Consider the following 14,704-nt stretch of genomic DNA (forward strand, 5'->3'; position numbering starts at 1 on the left):
ATGAAGAGCACACAAACTCATTTTAAGCTGTTACTCAACTTTCTGCACTTTAGCTTTCTACCTAGACATCATTTCACCTTGTCACTATATGGCTTCTACCTTTAGTTTGGATGGTTGTCCCCATTAATATGGACACTTCTCCCTTGTAGTTCCCACATGTTCCTACTATGCTAGTTAAGACCACAAACCTGAAAACAGGGTCTGCCTTAAGTTTTTTAAGGTGCCAATTTATCTCAAGTTAATCAGGACTCACTCTCATGGAAAGAAATGCAACTTAACAGCACAATGAATCAGGCAAGTCCAACTGCATTTGGTGTTCTACATCATGAGGGGAACCTACCCAACTGCAGCAGGGTCCACACTGTAGATTGTCACCATCCTGTTCATGGAGGGTGCAAGAGGGTGGACCTATTGAACTCAGCTCTGCTCTCCCTTCTCACATATAGGCTCAACTCAGAAGAGGAACACCTGTATAAGGTTTAAGTCCCACTGAAAGTAGTAGATCGTTGCATTTAGTGCAGCTTATTTCTACGCAGATATGCATAGGGGCAACACAAGCACATTCATCCCTTCTCTCCCTGCTCACATGTTGATTTAATCCAGAAAAAGAGCATCTGAACATGACTATAGTCATGGCTGGTCTTGATGGATTGTAATTCTAGATCAGGGTGGTTGGACTGTAACTCCCATCATCCCTGAACACTGGCTATACTGACTGGGACTCGTGGGAGTTGGGGTCCACTACAGGTTCCCCTGCCCTGTTCTGGACAGTTTATGGATACCTAGTGAATAATAATAACCTACCACAAATAATACTTTATGAAGCTAAGGCTCCTGTCTGTTGCTACATTAGTGATATGGTTGCTGCTGTAGGGTATTTCCTCCCTGTGCTGTTCCAGTAATAGTCTGAAGTCTTGTAGGGCGAGTTGGCAACTGAATTCCTTCCCATAACAGCATCACCTTCTCATAAATTATCATTATTATTCTTCAGAAATTGATGGAATGCTGATATGCAGAGAGGAACAGCACCATGGACACCTCCCATATGACTTTGGACATTACTGGAGTGAAAGGAACTGCTCTGCAGTGGTCTCCACAGTGGTAAGCTAACATTAAAATATACATGTCATCTATACTTTTTTCAGAGTCTTTGCTCAGGTAAGCGATCATAAATTGTCTTAACCTAAAGCAGGGATGGTAAACCTGTGGGGCTGATGGCAGTTCAAGTCCAACAACTGTGTGGAGCAGTGGCGTAGCGTGGGGGGTGCAGGGGGGCCCGGCTGCACCGGGCGCAACATCTGGGGGTTAGGGTTAGGGGGCGCAAATCCACGGGTTAGGGGGCGCAAATTACTTGCCTTGCCCCGGGTCCTGACAACCCATGCTACGCCACTGGTGTGGAGGGATGCATTTCTCCACCTCTGAACTATAGGATATCCATTATTTCTCACCCAGAAATGATTGAGTACCTCTGTTATAAGGGTTAGACTAACAGGAAATATTATATAGTTACAAGCCTTTATTTTCATGTAATATAAGCCATTTAGACCTTAACTTCTCGTTCTGCATCCAACGTTCCTCCAACCTGCTCTTGCAGCAGAGCATATGCCCTCTGTAAGGCCTGGTATTCCATCGTCAGCTGCCGGAATCTCAGTTCTGTTTCTTCTTTGGCCATGCCCTAAAGCGCAACAACAATAATTAAAAAAAAGGAAATGCCAGATTGAACTATGAATATAATTCTCCTGAGAAAGAAAACCAATGGAATTCATAAACAGCCTTTATGGACAGTAAACTCTCCTCTAGGATAGAACATTTTGACAAGATTTACACAGAACTATTCTACATTTCTTATGGGCTTAACCATTTGAGTTTGTGCAATATCTATGCTACTATCAAATCCATGTGAACAAACCAAGGAAACATAACCAGAAGAAAGGGTCCTGTAGCATCTTAAAAGACTAACGAACTGATTATGGAATAACCATTTTTGAGCTAGCGTCCAGCACATCTGATGCAAATCAACCCTTTCACCAAATATAAGGGAATAAAAGATTCCGTTCTCGTTCCAGATTTCCCCCCAGGATAAAGAGGACCTCTATTAGTAGTAATAAGCTACAGTTTTGAGAAACATATTATTAGTGATTAACTTAGGTCCATCAACATCACTTGGTCTATTCTCTGAGTATAATATAGTTGGATACAAGCTAGTAGCAGTAGTACCCAAACCACTGGACAATGTGTGACAATTACCTCTTCCAAGTCATCATCCGGTGTGCAGGGTGTTTGATCTGTTCGGTCAGTTTGATACGAGATAGAAGAGCCATCAGACTCAAGGGAAGCTTCTTCATCATACCCGAAAAATGTCTCCACCACTGGCTTCTGACCAAATGACAATGTGTAAGTGCAGGCCACTGAACAATACAAACATATCTTTCCATATTAAAGCAAGCAGATCTTACAATACAAGATAACTAGACTTCCTTCCTATATGAATTCTGACGTGAAGACTTACTGTTAGAATAATATGAGCAAATATCATCTATTTTTCATTTTCTTGATATATAGTGATTTATGAGAAGCTCCTCCGGGAGAATGGTGCATCACAGTAAACACTTATTACCCATCAAGTAGCATCTATGGGCTGTATCCAATGAAGGCATCTCGTTAGCGTAAGGATGTCCTCCTGCATGATGGGAAGTCCTCTCCCTCTCCTCTCCTCTGCCTGCACCCCTCCACCTGCTCTGGAGAGTTGGCGAAACCCCCATAACAGATTTAGGGGGCCCCTGGGGCACAAGCAGGAATTGAAGAGGGAGAGAAAGCATTGTAGTGCAGCTGAAAGTCCTTGCACTAACAGGAAAATTTCACTGGATACAACCCCATAGTTAATTCCATTTCTTGATCATCAACAAAGGCTGTAAGAACCTTACATAAATTAAATACACCACCATAACTCATTGGAATAATCTTCATCTTTGATCTGTATAAGGGGGGGGGGGGCTGGCAATGTCTTATCAGCTATGGGCATTCTAACTGCAGAGAGGGGATAGGTCAGTCCTTTGTCCTAAGTGGCTGTGAGGGAAATGAGCCTATTTGAAAAAGGCAACGGGAAGGAAGCAGAGGGATGACAATGGGCAGAACAGCTAAAAGAAGAGGTCTGAATAGACAGTGAGCTAAAAGGGATTATAATAGCCGATGGTCACAGTTGGCTTACTCCATAAAGGCTCTTTAAATATCATTATATATGTATTGAAATAATACACGGTTTCCCACTTAGTCTCTTACCTTGGGAAATTTTGCGAATTTCTTCCTTTGTTTCCTATACCTTAGAAGCTTATCCCGCTCCTGCAAGCAGAAGCAAAATGCATGTGTTAGAGATCCACAAACTGGGATGGAATACAATTCATCTAAGAACTTGTCAGTCTCTTATACCGTTATATTTATGGAAAGTGTGAAATTGGAATAGAACAGGGCATTTAAATTGCACAGGTAATCTGTGAGGCAAATCAGAATACAAATCAAAGGACAGTGATAATAATAAAAATATGATTGGCGAACTTTAAGAAGCACAGCTTCACTTTCAAGCACCTGATCTGAGGACAAAATTATTTGACTGGTATCTGTGATGAAATAACCTTGCACTAAAACTAGTCCCTGAATATGTGTGTGTGTGTGTGTGTGTATTCTCAAGTGGTGATCATTTTAGGTGCATCCAATTGATGCTTGACTTCCAGAATGGGGGAGGAATGGGGGCAGGGAGAAAAGAGGGCAGGGAAGGGCAGGTGGAATGGGGCAGAACGGGGTGGGGTGTGCTTATATGCACCCAGTGGATATGCGTGGGGGCCAGGAACAAAACCCTCGTGCGAAATGGTCACCGCCTGTGTGTACACACACACACACACACACGACACTAACCAGAATCTCTTTTATATTAACGTATGAAGCCATTAAACATAACAACCTCACTGTACAATTCAATGGAGAGTTCACATAAGCACACATGAAATGCAAAATGAAACCCATATGCTACTTACTATTACGCTCTTCACGTAGCCAGCAGTTTCTAGTGTCTAGTTTAAAAGAATTAGGAAAACTTGTTATATGAAAGGACACTTGCCTCATTTTCTTTAGCAAAATATAACAATACTTTTTTTTTTAACTTGTGCATCCAGCTCTATATATTACATAATAATAAGTGTATGCTTATTATTCAAGCGTCATTATGAGGTACCGGTTAGACCCCTGGTCAACCCCTGGGAGACCAAGGCTCAATTCCTCACCCGGCCATGAAACTCACTGGGTGCCCTTGGGCCTGTCTCTGCCCAGAAACATCTGAGAGGTCACAGGTTTCACCCCTCACCCCTTTCATATTTCTAACTGATGACTTCTCGGTTCCCCACACAAGTCCCAGGGGTTGTCCCCAGAGAGTGAAGCTAGGTCCACGCAGTGCCAGGCCACATGGCAATTACAGAAGGATTGCAGTGAAGTCTTCCTTTACCTTTGAAAGTTCATCTATGATATTTTGCTGCTCTATGATTTGCAACCTCAGAAATTCGACTTCTCTTTCATCTTGACTCTGATCAAGGTCGTTTAAAGAGCTTGGTCTCCTTATTGTTCTCACCCTTTGTCTCTAAAGAAACAGAACAAACGTCGAGCAACTGATAAGAGTGGCTTTTCAACAAACATCATCAAATCCTTCCTCATTATGCAAGACACTGTCACAATGCAAGTTTTCCAAGAAAAAAACAACCCTATTTTTAAACAGTAATATATACCACTGGATCAACAACAATTTGTTTGAGTGTTTACATAAAATGGCACAACATATTCATTTTAAAATCACAATAAAAACATAATTTGGAAACAGTAAACATAATAAAATTATTATCCAACTATAGAGAAAGTCAAAAGATATAATCACATCCTTTCCCAGCATTTATTATATTTTTCAATATATCAGTGGGTGAATATGCAAAATGATGTGAGTCTTTGACATTTTGCATATATGCATGAAGTTGTGTGCATTTTTTTTCATTTTATATACCTCATTTATAAGCTGTCCATCATATTGCAATCCCAAGGTGGGTTCAATGAAATGTGTAAAACAGAATACAATAAGTACAAGAAAATGCTAATATAATAAAATTAAATACTGTAAAACATGGGATTCCTGGGAGAATACATGATGTAAATATCTCACCATTTCTAAATTTTCTTGTGTGACAAATTTTAGCTTATTTTCCATACGACGTAAGGCATGAGACAAATCCTCATTTTTCCTACTTAGGCGTTTATTTTTGTCTAGCAGTGGTTTATACTGGCTCTCAGCTTCTCTCAGACGCTTCAGCTGAAAAGCAGGGGGGAAATTATACAGGTGTCAGAAATCTGCACAATGTTGCTGGTATAAATATAAAAGAAATATGGTACACATTGGGTGGAATGCTCCACTTATTCAAAAATTCTAATCGGAAAGATTGGAACAAATATTGGTTTTCTTACATTTACTTTCTTCTATCACAGAACCTAAGGTAGCTTGCATGGCACCAAGGTGGTCATCTATCCAGGCACCGACCACATTCACACCTGTTTGGCTTCAGTTAGGCAGTGGCCTCACATGTGAACCTGAAAAGTCTTAGGCGTAGAAGTCCAATTTGATCCTATTAGAATTCCATATATGGAAGGAAGTGGCTCAGATTCAGGTAATGGTTTGTGGTACTGTCTATTGATGGAAGCAAAGTTTAATATTGTGTGGAAAGTCAAAGTGCCAAAAGGGCACAGGCAAAATTTAAAACAAAGACGTTTTGCACAAATACCAATATGTTTAAAAATAATATAGATATTTCTTATGTCTCCTGACTTGAAGAGCAGGGAGCAGGGCTCTTTCACAGTATACTTTGAGAAAGAATGACACATGTCCTCAGCTTTTGCTCTTAAGGGAAAGCCATGTGGAGTGGCAACCAATACCATCCCATTTGAAGATATGCTTGCATTGTTTTATGAATGAAACATATGATGGAGATTATATACTTGTGAGCCTGGGATACTATTAAGGAAATGGAAAAGAAGCCTCTAGTGCTAGTGCTTCTAGTGCTCACAACTGCCTCATCAAATATGCAAGCCCCAGTTGCGGCCCCAGATTATATTGCAGAACTGCTGCTCTAATGTCCTCTATAAATTTCATCTATATGGATTTTTCCAACATGCCATCATGCTTTATTGCAGCAGCTCGGTGAAATATAGGCTTTGCCACAGTAAATGTCATTAACTAGCCTTTAAATAGGATTGCATAGAGATGGGGTAGCACTCTGAAGAACTAAAAGCAGGAGGGGAAAATTCCAGAAGTTTAACTCTGTGGACTTCATCAGAATTATACTGAGAACTTGAGCCTACAGCAAAGTGAGGGCCATAGCTCAATGGTAGAGCACTCTTTTTGCATTCAAAAATTCCACATTCAGTCACTGGCAAGGATCAAGGAGCAGGTGATGGGATGGGTCTTGGTCTGAGTCCATGAAGAAGCACTTTCAGCAAGAGTAGACAATAATAGACTAGAATTCAGGCATTCCCAACCTCAGCCCTCCAGATGTTTTGGGACTACAACTCCCATCATCCCTAGCTAACAGGGCCAGTGGTCAGGGATGATGGGAATTGTAGTCCCAAAACATCTGGAGGGCCAAGTTTAGGGGTACCTAGACTAGATGGACAGTCTGACCTGATGCATGGGAACTTCATATGTTCCACTTTTCACTTCCAATTATACTGAAATGTATGGCAGGGATGGGGGACTCTCCAGATCTTGTTGGACTACAACTTCCGTCACCCTAGCCCATTGGCTGTGCTGGCTGGGAATGATGGGAGCTTGAAGCCTGACATCTGGTAGGCCCCAAGTTCCACACATTGTAATCTAAGTGCTTTATCTTTGACTGATGCCTAATTTTTTTTATTGAAAAGGTCAGTGCTCTAAATGCTTATAAAAGCTAAAGAAACTGAGAGGAAAGAAAAGAATGCTTCTTTGTGGCCATTTCAAGAAAGAGTGAAAATTCCTTCCTGTGGCAAAAAGAGAGAGGTTACCAATGGACCTTCAGCGACTTTGAAACTGCCATAGAAAACGGGCTTGTTCTAGCCATCTATCAAAAGTGTTCTGAGCTTTCTTTGGGTTAGCCTCAATGTATCTTATTCATTCAAACTTCAGCTTGTGGCATACTGTAGATAAATTCCTAATCCCACATGCAATTATGATGTTTCACGTTAGAAAAACATCTTCTTTGGAGAAAGGCAATTTTTGCTAAGATATGTGTCAGATTCTTGCCTCTTTCTATAGCTGAAGGGGACTGAATGGTTGCTTTCTGAAATGAGTTGAGTAAATCGATGAACTCACTGATGACTATAAAGTCATCAACATATATTTTCCAAGTTATGTCCATATATTATATTCTCTATATCTGAACGTATATCCTATTTCTTAAGTTGCTTCAACCTCTTGCTATCAATGTTCTCGCAAACAATAGTCAAGTCTCTTGAGTGAAACAGAAACTTAACCGACCTAGGTGTAAAGAGGTTGGATGGTAGGAGCAGGGTTGAATCCAGAATAAAATCTGACCGGCCTCATTTTATTGAAAAGAGTGCCACCCCTCTACCACCCCCAAAACACCAAACCCAGACCCAGGATCTTGTAGTGCTGAGTACAAGAGGCATATAGATGAAGTGGATCTGCCCTACATAATCCAGTCAGAAGTTATTTTATGGAAAATAAAAGTGATTTCTTACAAGCTCATTTCGTTCCTCTGACAGTAATGCATTCCGATCTTCCAGTTTCCTGATGATTGCACTTAATTCGGCTATTTTAAGTTGGAAGCGCCGGGCGTCCCTCTCATCCAACTGCTGTTCCTAAAACAAAAAACAACTGCAAATAACTGTTCATAGAGGAAATATATATATTTTAGAGCTCTTTACAGACCCCATCTTCTTCCCTTGTTGAATCCATCCATTCCTGACTAATTATATATAATCAATAGTGTAAGCTATGCCTTAATACTGAAAGATGAGACCAACAGATATTGAAGAAAGGATGTATGTGAGAGAGGAAGCAAATGCAAAAGAAAAAGAAAAAGGGATGCATATGTAGATAACAGGTCACACACATCATACTGGGAATTGTGAAAGAAAACATTGGGAATTATGACAATGTTTCCTGTATTTGCCACTGTTGAATTGAGTGCCTTAAAACAGCTGAGCCACCTAGAACTTATTTATGGTAATGTGAGGTATATACCGTAGATGCTGAAATATAAAATGTAGCAGGTACGTGCAATTCTACCATTGCATAATTCCTTTCCCATGGAGCGGTGAATCTAACTGAGCATCTAAATGGGTCACTTAAAAAAATCAGAGGATTGTGTTTTAAAATCAATGCACACGTGGAAATGTTTAACCCAAATAGAGAATGAATACAGATATAAAAATAGGCATCATTGCTTTTTTTAAAAAAGAGCGAAATAATTATCTCATTATATTAACATATCCTCTTCATTTGTTCTTGATTTATTTTTATTCATTTGGAACCACGTACGTAAAGAGCTTTGATTCAAGCAAACCAGTGGTTATATTTGGCCTGAATGACACTCAACAGTGCTAGGATTCTTCATTCAACAGGTGCAGGAGAGGCTTGGAACAAAGGACAGAAAAGATTTTGTGCTCATGTGTGTATATATATACATATATATACATTTCAAATTAAGCAGCACTACAAAAGAAATCTTGATGAGGATCAACAATGAAAAGAAGGTCAACAAATGTCACGGGGGGGGGGGAATCTCTATTAGCAAATTAATACAAAAGCTGGAGAAGTGGCAAAGTTACATAAGAAGCCAGCATAAAAATTTAATGGGTTTAGATATAATGGAAGAAGAGACTGCAAACAGCATGAAAGAAACAGCAAAAAGCATGTTTGTTGGTATCTCAGATCATCGGCTAAAGTTAAGAGCTTTGTGATGGTGAGCAACCTCAGTGATGTTAGTAATGAAGCCTAAGAATGATCTCTACAAATGGGCAGCTTACTTCTGTCTCCCCCCTGCTAGTCAATTCAGTTTTGTGGTTGTTTGCGACAAGGCTGGTAAGTAGCCCTCAAAATTAGCACACACCCATTAATCCGTTTAGTTATGCATTTGCATTGTAAGTCTCAGACAAAGCATTTCAAGCTGTCAAACTAAGGCAAAATGTCAAGGTAAGCTGTGTGCTGCTGTTGTTGTTGTTTTAATTCTTTTAACCTGCTGGCAAATTAAAACAAACAAAAAACCATGCTGTCACATGTCAAATTAAGGTTTGAAATCCTGCTGGCTCTCTCTCCCTAGAGCAGGAGTGGGGAACCGGTGTCCTTCCCGAGGCTGCTGAACTCACAGCACCCAGCATCCCCGACCATTGGGCATGCTGGCCGGGGCGGCTAGGAGTTGGAATCCAACAACATCTGGAGGGCTGCAGATTCCTCGCCACCACCCCAGAGGGGAAAAGACTTTGTTGCCAGAATGTGCACTCACTCATCAAGATTTTGGCATATTTGTTTGTTTCAGGCAAAACCACTAGAAAGTGCTTACAGGACTTCCTGAATGATCTGAAGTCTCTCCTGCACCACTTGCATGAGGAAGTTCCCGCTTGGGGCTGCTCAGATGCCGGTCAGCCTCTCTGAGCTGGGAAAGTTGTTCATCTAAAGCCTCCTTTTGGAGCTGAAGTCTCTGAGCATGCCCGGCTTGAACCCCTAACTCTCTTTCCAGCACGTAGACTGCTCTGTCTTTAAATTTGATCTCCTCCATCTACAAGGAGAACAAAATACAATCACATACGGGCATGCACGGTACAATTCTGGCGTTGCCATAGTAACTGGCAGCATCCCTGCTAGCGGAGCATTTTAGATGATACCCAGAGGTAAAAACGCATAAAATTCAATCCTGCAGATTTCACGCCCTTTAACGTTGAAAAGAAGCACTGGTTTTGGAAAGGGGGGGAAGCACCCCGAAAAATAGAGTATTTTGGCAGCAAAGATAATAATCATCTCACTTATTATCCCTTATAGTAAACCTCTTTGGAATTCTTTCAGCAAAAGAAAGACAATTTCAAAAAAGAAGAGAGAACTGGTTTGACTATTTCTTCATGTCTACACATTACACTGAAATCCTCACACCAGGTTTCCTACAAACAAGTAAGTTTTAGTAGCCTTTGAATCAGATTCAGAATTCAGGATTATTGTTAATTGTGCAGCACTGAAAGTGTGCCTCGTGCATGCATTAAAGTTCAAGGACCTGGATTTTGGAGTTCAGGCATGAAATGTTTCTCATTTGATTAGTAAAGAAGTAGGCTCCATTCCTGACCCACAATGATTGTTACACTGAGAGTTTAATCACAAAAGAAGAACAACACAGAATACTTTTTTGAACTTAGGTTTGGAATGAATAACTCCACAGAAATGTTATGACATTTTTTGCTCTTCATGTCAGCATTTAAATGATAATCCCTTGGTGGCCAATCCTATGCATGCTTACTCAAAAGCAAGGTCAGAACCCCAATGACACACATTAAAACCAACTATAATATAAATATAAAAAGTTTTGAAACAGCTTTATTAAGAGAAAAACAGAATAACCTAAATATTTCCCCAAAGGGGAGCAGAAATGGAAGAATTTAAATATATAAAGGGAATATTTTGGAGAAGCAAGCTACATTGCTGTGGCATCTCAAGAAAAAAAACACCTTGTTTAAAAGCTGAACATGCAGCTCAGAAATGTAGAGTCAATTTTTTTGGGGGGGGATAGGCTAATTTCAATGTATTTGGGTTTGGGGATGTATCCTTATTTAAATTTGAAGTCTTAGTGAGAATGGCCACATTCTCTAAAAATGTAACTGAATTATATTTGAGGGGAAATCCTCAAATTTCCAAGTATATACAAAGACATAGCAAACATAATCTCATTGAAATGTATTGTACTGATACAAGTGGTAAAAATATTCAAGCACTATTTGTTTATCTAGATTGCTGCATTCTGTAATTATAGTAGGAACCAAAGTACCTTGGGAGTAGTCTCATGGAAGGAAACAGTTCTGGGGAACACATTGCTAGAGGCTGCTCTCAGCTGCTTCTTGTAACTTGTATTCATTTACTGTGCAATAACCTGCCTTGTGCTGATTTGAGATCAAATGCCGCTTTGTCATTTTCCTTTAAATTACATCAGAAAAGCCTAATCACTTTCTACAGTATGTTACCAATGGGCTGTGTGCACTGTGTGGTACTATGCAGTATAATCATGCACATGCTTACCCAGAGTTAAGTGTCACTGTATTCAGTGCAGTTTACTTCCACATAAGTGTGCATAGGATTGCAGTCTGAAATATCGATGCGCATGAATTTATGCACACATGCATGCATCAGACAGAGATGAGATGTGCCCAGTTCCCTTTCAAAGGTTTGTGTTCTAGAGCTGAACCCTGAAAAATGACAACTCTATGAACAATATTTAAATAAGGTATCTTTTAAAAAGGCAAAATAGGGGCAAAGCAAGAATGGTGATTTACCAAACACGAGAAAACTAAGTCTACTCTGAATAAGCAGGGACGGCTGGGATGAATGTACCATATCTATATATAGACCCCAAAAGAGAGGGGACCGAGAGAGAGAGAGAGAGAGAGAGAGAGAGAGAGAGAGAGAGAGAGAAACTCTCTCCTAAGACTAACCAGGATGAGCTGAGTGCATTATCTCCCCCTGCTCAGGTTGACCAAGCAAAAAAAGGTGCTTCTGTAGTCAAGGCTAACCAAGACAGAAAAAATGCTGTTCATTTTCTAGGAGCCATGAGATGTCTGTGCTGTCTTGCTTGCTGTGCGCTGGGAGCAGAGTTTTGTTGCGATGGGACAGGCAGAGGTGAGCACTAATGGTGTGGCACAGCCTTCCTCAACGTGGTGATGTTTTGATGTTTTTGGAGTATAACTCCCATCAGCCCCAGCCAACACTGAGAGTCGCAGTCCAAAACATATAAATGGCACCAGGTTGCAGAACACTGTGCAGAGAAAGTGGGGCTCAAATTTAACTTGCAGTTAAATTGTAGCAAAAATGTACTTTGCTTCCCCGCCCCCCCAAAAAGTAGGGGAGCCTGATTCATAGTAGGGAGGCAGCATGCTGGGATGGGAGGCTTTGCTTTTTACTACCCGTCATGATTTTGGAACATTGTGATCAGGGGCTGAGGAAGGGGGGTGCAGTGGGTGTCACCACTGGGGGTGTGTGACAAAATGGCGGGCAGCACTCACCGCGGGGCCTGCAGTACACTTGAGCCACGCATCTCTCCTGGGAGTGACGCGGTGGCTTGGGTGCCTGCAAGCTCCACGCTGCCCCAAACATCCGCCTGCTGCCTTCCCCTCTGCTGTAGGGTGGCTGGGAGGGAGGAGGCAGGCAGACTCCTTGGAGGCCCCATGGAATGTCCTGTCCTGGCTGGCCCCATCCCCGTGGGCAGCTGGCCCTGCTCAGCTTGCTCCCGCCACTGATTGTGATATTGGAATGCCTTTAGGCTCCGGGATGTTTACAGCCACACCCACCTTAGTGTTGGAGTGGAAAGGGCTGGAAATACTCTCTCTCTCTCTCTCTCTCTCTCTCTCTCTCTCTCTCTCTGTGTGTGTGTGTGTGTGCCTGCATATCTGGAGCGTGAGGTGTGCATGACAAAGAGAGAAGGGGAAGCGCTGTGTGGCTGCATATCTGATGCATGTGTGTTTGTGACAAAAGGTGGTGGATAGACGCTTGCGGGCTTTTCCGTTCTGTTCTTCTTTTGCCTTGCCCACTTCATCCACCATTGGAAAGCAGACCCCAGTAAGTGGCCAAGTTGAAATATGGCCCTCGGTTGAAATAGGCTCCCCATCTCTAACCTAAGCCATTGATTAACATGTTGACAAATACAGGGGCCAAGATAGGGCCGTGCCGCACCCCACTCAAAACCTCCCTCCAGTTTGAAGTGGAACCATGGGTGAACACAGTCTGAGTGCAGACCTCCAAGCAGCTGACGGTATGATCACCCAGCCCGCATTTAACCAGTTTGCTTATGAAAAATATCACCTGTAAATGCTTTGCTGAAATCAAGATAAATCATGTCCACAGCATTCCTGCAATCCACTGATCCAGGGCCAGCCCAGGATGTTTGTCACTATAGGCAAAACAGAAAATGCCCCACTTCCTCCTCCTCTGCAGCCCACCCCCCTCCTCTGCTGCATGCCTGCTACTTGCCCACTGGGGGGGGGGGTAAAAGGAGACCAGAGAGTAGTGGCTGGCAGTGGGTGCAGAGTGGTGGGCAAGGGCACAGTGGTGGTGGAGGAGGCGGCAAAAAGCACAGCCACTCCCCTGTCTGTCCAGAGCCTGCCACCCTGAGGCAACTGTCTCATCTTGCCTCGTTGGCGTGCCAGCCCTGCACTAAGCTAGCAATCCAGTAATAAAAAAAGATATAAGATTAGTCTGGCATTAATTCTTGGCAAAGTCATGGTGGCTTCTACTAATCACTGTATTGTTAAGAAGATGCTTCTGGATTGATTGTGTTGTAATCTGTTCTACTGTCTTCCTTGATATCAAAGTGAAACTGACCAGCCTGCAGTTTTCAGGATTCTTTTACCTCTTTATTGGGGCTTTGGGACAACACACCTACTACTCCTTTGTGGTCATAAACTTGTTTATCAAGCAGCAGCAAAAGCAGCACTGTAATGGACCAAGACCCAAGCGGTTACTTGGTTTCTATCAGCAACTGGTGGGCAACATATTTCACCCCACATGTTCCTGGAGGAGTTGCAGTCCCTCTGAAGAAAAGGGTTCATAGTCCAGGGATATTTCTGGATTCCAGTCTGTCACTGGCACCACAAGTAGAGTCTGTAGCTAGAGGTGCATATGCCTTGCCTAGGCTGCTTCACCAGTTATGGCCTGTCCTTCAGCTCTCTACCATGGTTTCAGTTGTCCATGCTCTAGCAACCTTCCACCTGGGCTATGGCAATGCTCTCCATGAGGGGCTGCCCCCTTGAAGACAGTTTGGAAGCAGTGGCGTAGCGTGGGTTATCAGCACCCAGGGCAAGGCAAGTAATTTGCGCCCCCTAACCCGTGGATTTTAGCACTCGAGTCTCTTCCGTGCCCCCCCAGATGTTGCGCCAGGTGCGGCAGGCCCCCCCTGCACCCCCCACGCTACGCCACTGCTCCCACCACAAGTCTTCAGGACAGCCATCCGAAGGCTGGCGCGGGGAGAAGGTCTCTCCGCCCCACCACCAGGCTTCGGAGCAGCCTTCCGAAGGCTGGCGGTGGGGCAGAGAGACCTCCTCCCGCCGCCAGGCTTCGGAGCAGCCTTCCGAAGCCTAGCGGTGGGGCGGAGAGCCCTCCTCCCGCCGCCAGGCTTCGGAGCAGCCTTCCGAAGGCTGGCGGTGGGGCGGAGAGCAACTCCTCCCGCCGCCAGGCTTCGGAGCAGCCTTCCAAAGGCTGGCGGTGGGGCGGAGAGCCCTCCTCCCGCCGCCAGGCTTCGGAGCAGCCTTCCGAAGCCTGGCGGTGGGGCGGAGAGCCCTCCTCCCGCCGCCAGCCTTCGAAGCATCCTTCCGAAGCCTGGCGGCGGGAGGAGGTCTCTCTGCCCCACTGCCAGGCTTCAGAGGAGGTCCGAGGACAGTGGGGAAGACGCGCTGCGCTTCCCCCTGTCCCGGAGATTTCCCTATGGACTTTTGTCTT

The 14,704-nt window shown here is 43.3% G+C and overlaps 1 protein-coding gene across 23 annotated transcripts in view; it reads right to left on the minus strand.

The window, feature by feature from the left end:
* Positions 1–14,704, minus strand: part of JAKMIP3 (Janus kinase and microtubule interacting protein 3) — a 104,657-nt gene that overhangs the window by 34,431 nt on the left and 55,522 nt on the right. For 8 of the 23 annotated variants that reach the window (XM_083505950.1, XM_083505949.1, XM_083505933.1 and 5 more), the window contains exons 5-12: positions 9,582–9,797; positions 7,759–7,878; positions 5,195–5,341; positions 4,493–4,624; positions 4,029–4,064; positions 3,280–3,339; positions 2,248–2,376; positions 1,547–1,675 (exon numbers count right to left, since the gene is read on the minus strand). In XM_083505950.1, coding sequence (XP_083362076.1) covers positions 1,547–1,675; positions 2,248–2,376; positions 3,280–3,339; positions 4,029–4,064; positions 4,493–4,624; positions 5,195–5,341; positions 7,759–7,878; positions 9,582–9,797 — 969 coding nt within the window. The remainder of the gene's footprint in view (positions 1–1,546; positions 1,676–2,247; positions 2,377–3,279; positions 3,340–4,028; positions 4,065–4,492; positions 4,625–5,194; positions 5,342–7,758; positions 7,879–9,581; positions 9,798–14,704) is intronic. The other 15 variants (XM_083505953.1, XM_083505955.1, XM_083505936.1 and 12 more) reach the window with 6 other exon arrangements.

Source organism: Podarcis liolepis, assembly GCF_965112155.1.
Source record: "Podarcis liolepis genome assembly, chromosome: 5".
Lineage (NCBI taxonomy): Eukaryota > Metazoa > Chordata > Lepidosauria > Squamata > Lacertidae > Podarcis > Podarcis liolepis.